Consider the following 8753-nt stretch of genomic DNA (forward strand, 5'->3'; position numbering starts at 1 on the left):
TGTAGAATATTGGAAATCATTGTTCAAATAGTTATTTAATGACTGTAACCAGGTGTTTGAACCAGCTGGATATTGCTTTGTGATTAGTATGCAGCTGCTGATTATTGTCAAGACATTTCCTCAATGAAGGGACTGTGAACAAATTAGCCAAATTTGAGGCTTCCACCCAGCATCATGATTCATCCAGTGAGTGAAGACTTTATAATTCATAGAATTCATAGAAAGCTACTTGCTGCCTTCGCCATGCCTTTCTCTAGTTTCCAAATTGGACAAAATATTTTCATTAATGTTTGTAAATTTAAAAAAAATCATATATTCAATATGTCGATTTGGCTGATACAATCCCAGACTGAAGAAAATAGCCGCCCTGTTTGTTATATATGCTAACTGCATAAGTATGGTGTGACCCCCCCTTAAGCCTCCAAAAGGGATTGGATGCTGTTAGGAATTGTTCTATGACAGAAGGTGTAGCAACAGAGAAAACCTATAAGTATGCGATGGATACTGAATTGTACAGTGCTTTGTGATGTGGATTCCCGTGCTTTGCAATTGTGTTCAACCCTAACCCTTATCATGGCAGCTTTCGACGTTTCAATAATATTAAAATATTTCCAGAAATGCTTGCAAACAACTGAGTAAAAAATTGTGCAATAATATAAATGACCATCATGTTGAATTTTGAAATAACTAGTGCACACCCCAGTGGACACAAGATTCAGTCGTGTATTTCCAGTGTCTAGTTTTTTGATTCCCAGTTTGAATGAAGCAGGTCCCCCCCACTCCCCCACCAAAAAAAATTGGTTGAAATCTACAAGAAAATTGCCTCATTATTGGTTGCATCAATATTGCTAAAATTGATCAGTGAACTGTCTGGTTGTTGTTACTTTAGAGGGTATTTGTAAGCGAGAATACTCTTAGCTTGAGGAGGAATGTGAAGAGTGGGAGCAGTCCCACAGAAGGAAGATCAGCTATGAGTTCAGGGCAGAATGTTGACAGGAACTCAGTGAATGACGCTACCAGCTGGTCTGTGTTTAATAATTATAGGTTGCACTACATGATTTGGGTCCTAACAATGAAATATAATCAGTACATTTTTCTCCAGGTCTTACTGGGCCTTGAGCTAACATCAGTGTCAAATTTATAATAATAATAATAATCCCTGCATTTGATATAGTGCCTTATCACGTCTTCTAGACGTCTCAAAGCGCTTCACAGAATGTACTGTAAAGTGAATTGACTGCATGTCTTTGTGGGTGAAACGTAGCAGCCAACTGCACACAGCAGCATCTCACAAACAGCCGTGGATTGAGTGACCAAGTTATTATTATGTTCCGTTTTAGCTGACTTTATATCAGGTGGCTATCCTTAATGAGTAATTAACATACAAGTTCACCACTTAATAGTTTTACCGTAACCAGCTTGTGGTCTCCAACCAGAAAAAAATGAAAAAGTGATCCTACCGCAATTAGACAAATCGCAAACAAGACTGTTTGTCAGGCTGCTCTCTTGGGAGTTTCTTTCATGTCATGCTTCACTTACTCATCGAGAATGCCTAGAGTAGCGAGGTGAAAAAAAGTTGGATGAATTCTTTGTTCACAGAGGGATAAATGATTAACTTTGTGCACTCCTAATGTGAAGGATGCTTTTGGGACTGTATATTTTTTTATAGAATTTAATTTCCTGTAAACATTTGACTTTTGGGGATCGAGTTGCTTATATAAATAAGAAATCTGGACTGTTAATGCATTTTTTTTTCCTCGCAGGCTACTGAAATGTATTCCTGTTGCATTTTGTTCCTGTTGGTCTTAGGTACTGGCGTGTTAGGGGCAAATCAATCTCTATGTAAACTACGTGGAAAATTTGATTTACCTGAGTTGTCTATGGGTGGCGACATTCTTTTAGGTGGCTTGTTCCAGATTCATACAAAAATAATCACGCAAGACTTGCACTTCAAATCTCAACCCAAAACATTAGGATGTGAGGGGTAAGTGACAACATGGATATTAGTGTGTTAAACATTGTTCAACTATGTTTATGAATTTTTTGGAGGTATTTTAATAATAATCCTTGCATTTGATATAGCAATTTATCACATCTTGGAGACCATCTCTGTAAAGAATACACTGTAAAGTGAATTGACTGTGTGTTTTGTGGGCGAAACAAGAATACTTTAAATTAATGGAACAGCCACAGTGTTCATTTTATAACAGTAATATCAATTCTTTCCATAGTTCATTTGTTCAGTTTAAAGTTTGTGAAGAACTAGAGTGTTGCTGTTCCATACAGTGAGAATTGGAATGACTACAGACTGAATCAACAATCAGCTGTGAGACTGAATCATTTTCTATTATTTGAATAAAATGCTGTTTAGACCCAACATGTTGATCAGCACCTGAATGATCAGAAAGGCAAACATCACAACAACAGATTATTTTCTAACTCAATGGGTCAATAGGATTAAAAGTGATGATGGTTGTTGTTTGCAATGCATTGAATAATGAAGGTTTGGACTGACTGCTTACCACATTTTTAAAATGTTAACCTCTGAAACAAACAACTCGATGAAGGGTCAGATATGGGTAGAAATAATGCTACATATATGGAAGTTCTTTCTGGATTATCTACTGCAAACTGTTTTAACTCTTAACTTGTTCACTGTGTTCACAGTATCGTGAGATTTCTCCTCCGTGAACCAAAATAAGTTGCAGCAATATTAAGTCTCCGTGATGTGAAAAATCCTCCGTTTTACAGTTTCAATTTCAGAGCTTTTCGTTGGGCGCAGACAATGATCTTTGCGATCGAAGAAGTCAACAAAGATCCAACACTGCTACCGAATATCACACTAGGCTACAGGATTTATGATTCCTGTGGTAAACATCCCATGTCTCTGAGAGCAGCTATCACCCTTGTCAATGGTCAGGAGGAAACGGTGTCTAGTTCCAGATGCACTGCCAGTAATGTGACTGTGATCATCGGAGATCCTTCCTCAACACAATCCATGATATTATCTCAAACATTAGCACCATTCCAAATACCAGTGGTAAGAGTTAACAGCAATAAACTTAAAATAATAATAACAATCCTTGCTTTTGATATAGGTCCTTTCATGTCGTCGAGATATCTCGAAGCACTTCACAGAATGTACTGGAAAACGGTTTGGCTTGTATGTTGTGAGTGAATCGCGGCTGCCAGTTGTGCACAGCAATGTTCCACAAACAGTCTTGGAGTGAGTGACTGATTTCATTTGGGGGATTTGTTGGCCACGACACCGGGAGAAAACTTCCTCCTCTTTTCGAATAGTGCCACGGCATCTTTAACGTCCACCTGAAAAGGCAGGCGGGACCTTGGTTTAACGTTGCATCTGACTGTTCTTGGTTAATGAAAGATTGAAAACTACAGGGCATTCCCATTGCTCTGTGTGTCTGACAACAACCTTTCTATTCATAAATAATTCCTTGCTGTATTTGTAGAAATAGTCAAATATCAGTCTTAGGATCACAGCCAAGACAGTTTCTCTTTTAATGAGAAAATACAATTCTTCTCTCTTACAAGCCCTTACAGCTTCAGCGTTTTCATTTTGATTAATTTGTATAGCCTCAAAATTATTTACAGTACTTATCCCACCTGGTGTTACTTGATGCAATTGGTCACTCGTTCATCTCCGGGTCAGCAGGTTGGGACTGTCAGCTCACAGCGTAGATTGACTCCCCCAATGCAGCACTGGAGGAAAACTGCATTGTTGGAGTTGCTGACAAACCAAGCCAATGTGAGCTGGAAGCTAAATATCCAATGACAGAATTTGAAGAGCAAAAGGAGTTTCTCTTACTGTCTTAGCCAACGTACCTCCTGATAAATTTGGTGATTGGCTTCTTGGCTGTTTGCACCTTACTGTGCACAAACTGACTGTTGCATTTGCACCAATATAGAGTCACTTAACTTGGCAGGAATTAAGTGCGAAATACTTTGAGCCATTTTGACTTTATAGGTATTAAATAAAATGCCAGAATTATTGAACTGTATTTCATTTTTGTACACTCATTCAGTGATAGAAATTTGTAACTTCAGTGATACTTTTGTTTTTCCGGAACTGATCTGAAACCAATAAATCAGCATGAAATATGTGTTTATGTAGAAGTTAATCAACTGCAAAAATTGGTAATTCATACCAATGGTGGAAATGCGCCCCTGCTGTCTCACAGCTTGAAAACAAATGTTTATTTATAAACTATGTAGGGATTAGGTCTAAAAGGACTTTGATTATTCAGCAATAGCCAACCGAATCCATTGGGAACAAAATAACAAACCACGTAAAGCATTTAACCATTGTCTTGTTTTCTTTATAATATTTGCTTTCTTTTTTAGCTCAGTTACTATTCTACTTGTTCATGTCTTAGCAATAAATTTGAATTCCCGACATTCTTGCGGACAATCCCCAGTGATAACTACCAGGTCAAAGCTATGGCTCAACTTGTGAAAAGGTTTGGATGGACTTGGATTGGATTTGTTGCAAATGATGATGATTACGGTCAATATGGACTGCAGATATTCAAGGATGAAATCCAACACTCTGGGGTGTGTATTGCATTTATTGAATTTGTTCCCAAAATCTATTCGAAAGCAAAGGTCCTCAATATCGTTGACACGATCAAAATATCTTCAGCAAGAGTTGTTATACTATTTGCTGGTGATGTGGTTTTGCTCCCTGTGATGAAGGAGCTTCTGAAACAAAACGTCACTGGTAGACAATGGATAGCAAGTGAATCCGCTATTGTATCGGGATTGCTGTCGGTAAAGGAACTATATCCAGTCATGGGTGGAACAATAGGAACCACTATTCTTGGAGCGAGAATTCCTGGACTCAGAGATTTTCTCCTCGGGCTCCAGCCTCTTAAGTTCCCTGGTGATAATTTTGTTCACGAATTTTGGGGAACGATGTTCAATTGTACCTTCAAAAAGGTGGAAAATGTCCATGAAGGAACATACCTTCAACAGCCCTGCACTGGATTTGAAGATCTAACAGAACAGGAAAACACGTATTCTGATGTATCTCAGTTGAGAATTTCATACAACGTATACAAAGCAGTGTATTCGGTAGCACATGCTCTGCAAAATTTGCTTTTGTGTGTAAATGATGAAGGACCATTTGAAAACAGGAAATGTGCAGACATTTTAAATCTGCAACCAGGGCAGGTGAGGAAATGTAACCGTTATTTAACGCCCCTGTCCTGTTCTTTATTTTTCAGAACTTATATTGTCTTGAGTAAATATTGTTCGTCCTTCTTCAAAATCGATTGTGTTAACGTATTCGGTGATTTAACTATACAATTCAGCGCCGAGCAATTCTATATTGGCAATTTTATAAAATGAATGTTAATGACCCTGTGTTCCTACACAACCGTATTTTATATCTGCCCTTAACAGTAAATATGAGAGTCTTATCAATAAAAAAACAATTAAATACATATAAAGTATTAAACATTGTTTCAAATGTGACTCAGAGTTCATTTCAATATAACAATCAATGCATGATTTTACTCTGTTCAGGTGAACCTGTTTCTTGATAACTGGCTCAATTGTTATACTGAATTATGTTTGGATATAATTTGATGCAAAATCTGAAGGCTTATGGTAATTTATACTACTGTGCATGATTTATAACATTACCACATTCTAGCACATCCTTTTTTGAAGTATTTATTTTAAACAATTGATCGATGATTAAGTAGTTAGTAATACTTCTCCCTCATATGCTTCTACATTAATAACACCGTCACAAATTGAAAAAACTATACAGACATTTCAGTATGAGCTATTTCACCCATTATCTATCTATCTATACAGTTTCTTCATTACCTGAGAGAAGTCAAATTTAGAAGCAAACTGGGAGAAGACATTTACTTTGATGAAAATGGGGATGTTGTTGCATTTTACGATATCCTGAACTGGCAGCTGGATACAGAGGGCAATGTTCAGTATGTAAAAGTTGGGAGATTTGATGCATCTTTAGGACGAGGACAGGAACTTGATATTAACGAAGAGTTGATTTTTTGGAGGGAAGGACAGACGACAGTAAGTCGAACACTTTTAACTCTTAAAACTCTATTCAGCGGTTACTGTCTTACTGCATGTACAAATAACATCCTATATAACAAACCCTATCTCAATGGATTTTGTATGTAATCTAAAAATTCAAGAGCACGATTGCAACAACACCTCATCAGTAGGGTAAAACCGACTTTATAACTGTCTTATCCCAGCTCACATTCCCTCTTAGCGGGTCAACAATCCAATGCTGGTGAAATTCTGTTTTCTCAATTTTGTGTACAGGTTGTGAAGTCAAAGTGCAGTGAGAGCTGTCCCCCAGGAACCAGAAAGGGAGTTAGAAAAGGCCAACCGCTGTGCTGCTTTGACTGTATTCCATGTGCTGATGCTGAAATAAGCAACCAGACAAGTGAGTGATTTTAACTTAAAAAACTTACAGCTAAGCGCAATTGGCTGCCGCATTTCGCCCACAAAATATACAGTCAATTCACTTTACAGTATATTCTGTGAAGCGTTTTGAGACTCTCGAAGACGTGATAAGGTGCTATAAGGCGCAAGGATTATTATTGTTATAAATAGGAGAACGGATATTTAGCAATAGGAGAAAGCCATTCACCTATTGCGCCCCCAAAGCATGACATTACTCTATGTACTTTCCATTTGTTCAATTCCAAACATACCCTGCCACTTCACTATGTCGCTTGTGATTAATGTGGGAAAATGTTGCTATTCTCCTTCCCCAAACAAACACAAATTCGAGATTTTGTTTTCAAAAACAAGCGTTTTTAATATCATTAGGAAGGAATTGCGACACGTGAAGTTTCCTGCATAAGCTCATGATGAAATTGACAACACTTCCATGCTCTTATATGACGAGAACCAAATATAACTCGGGTCATTCCATTTGCTAATTTTGTACCCTTCAGATTCAATTGAATGTACAAAATGTCCGCTGGATTACTGGTCCAATGAACAAAGGGACAGCTGTATTCCGAAGGAAATAGAGTTTTTGTCTTTTGAAGACGATTTGGGAATTGTACTTTCAGTGGTCGCACTGTCGGGCACTTTTACTACAATAGCTGTGGGAGCAGTGTTTTTCTATCATAGAAACACTCCCATTGTAAGGGCTAATAATTCTGAACTGAGTTTTCTTCTACTTCTCTCTTTATGCTTTTGCTTCCTGTGTTCACTAACTTTCATTGGAGAGCCCTTGGTCTGGTCTTGTATGTTACGGCACACAGCCTTTGGAATTAGCTTTGCACTTTGCATCTCTTGCATTCTTGGTAAAACCATTGTCGTACTCATGGCATTTAAGGCAACTCTTCCCAATAACAACCGTATGAAATGGTTGGGACCAACACAGCAGCGAAGTATTGTTTTTGTCAGCACGGGCATTCAGGTTATCATCTGTACTTTGTGGTTGGCTACCTCTCCACCATTTCCAACCCAAAGCAAATTTCGAAGTGCAAAGCTGCTATTGGAATGCGACGTTGGGTCTGTAACAGCCTTCAGCTGCATGTTAGGATACATCGGATTATTAGCATGCTTGTGCTTTGTCCTGGCATTTTTTGCCAGAAAGCTACCGGATAATTTTAACGAAGCTAAATTCATCACCTTTAGTATGATTATCTTTTGCGCAGTTTGGCTCACGTTCATACCTGCCTATGTAAGTACGCCTGGAAAGTACACGGTGGCTGTGGAGATATTTGCAATTTTATCCTCAAGCACTGGTCTTCTTGGGTGTATATTTGTACCTAAATGTTACATTATTATGTTGAAGCCAGAACAGAATACTAAGAAACATCTTATGGGGAAATAAATCTGGGGATTATGTGGAAATACAGGTCGATATTTCTTTGGAAAATTAGGTGAATATTAATATCTTAATAAACTATTGATAGTATAAATAGAAATGTATCAAGTGAGAAAGATATCTCAAGAGAGTTTTGTTAATTCTGTATTGTTGTAACAAAAACTCATTATGTTAAATGATGAATAAATTGGTTTTGCTGTTGTAAAACATCGATTGGAAGCAATGGGTTGAATTACAAGAAATAAGAAATCTGTTTACACACCGCAACATACTGCGAAAAATATGCAGATAGATCGTCAAACGCTTGCAACAATAAATTAGTTTTTTTCTGGATGTCAAGCACTTACAGAGGTAATCTCTCATGCGAAAGGCGTTGCGATGTGTCCTGAGGAAACATAGAATTTTGCAGCGTTTTTGCAGAGTGGTGGCGGGGGGGGGGGCGGAGAAAAAAAAAAGGATATTCCACCCACTTTTTGGGGGGCCAACTGGGACACACGCCGAAACCCATCACCGTTGCTTAAGAGTCTCCAAACCCAACTGAGAATTCCACGCCTCCCACCCACACACGGAAATCCCAGAGAGAGGGATTGTTGGAATGGAATGCGCCCTCTCTCTCTCTCTCTCTCTCCCCCTGGAGGGACGCCTCCTGCTCACCTAGTTCCGGAAACTATGAGGCGCAGGTTGGCAAGAGCCAAGGCTTGGGACGGGGGGGAGGCCAGAGTGTGCGCTGGAGGTAACTGCTGGGCCATTGATGTTGCTGCCCGGCAAGATTTCCCGCTGTGTGTCCAGCTAGGACCATCCACCCACCCTAGGACCACCCACCCTGGATCCCCACCCACCCTAGGACCACCCACCCTAGGACCACCCACCCTGGATCACCACCCACCCTAGGACCACC

The 8753-nt window shown here is 38.9% G+C and overlaps 1 protein-coding gene across 1 annotated transcript; it reads left to right on the forward strand.

The window, feature by feature from the left end:
- Positions 1 to 1865: 1865 nt before the first annotated feature.
- On the forward strand, positions 1866 to 7918 carry LOC103175757 (extracellular calcium-sensing receptor-like). The gene is made up of 6 exons (XM_007888931.2): positions 1866 to 1984; positions 2752 to 3040; positions 4363 to 5190; positions 5842 to 6069; positions 6328 to 6451; positions 6969 to 7918. The coding sequence occupies exons 1-6, from the start codon at positions 1881 to 1883 to the stop codon at positions 7859 to 7861; spliced, it is 2466 nt and encodes an 821-aa protein (XP_007887122.2). The 5' UTR covers positions 1866 to 1880; the 3' UTR covers positions 7862 to 7918.
- Positions 7919 to 8753: the final 835 nt, after the last annotated feature.

This window comes from Callorhinchus milii, unplaced genomic scaffold, assembly GCF_018977255.1.
Source record: "Callorhinchus milii isolate IMCB2004 unplaced genomic scaffold, IMCB_Cmil_1.0 Scaffold11, whole genome shotgun sequence".
Classification (NCBI taxonomy): domain Eukaryota; kingdom Metazoa; phylum Chordata; class Chondrichthyes; order Chimaeriformes; family Callorhinchidae; genus Callorhinchus; species Callorhinchus milii.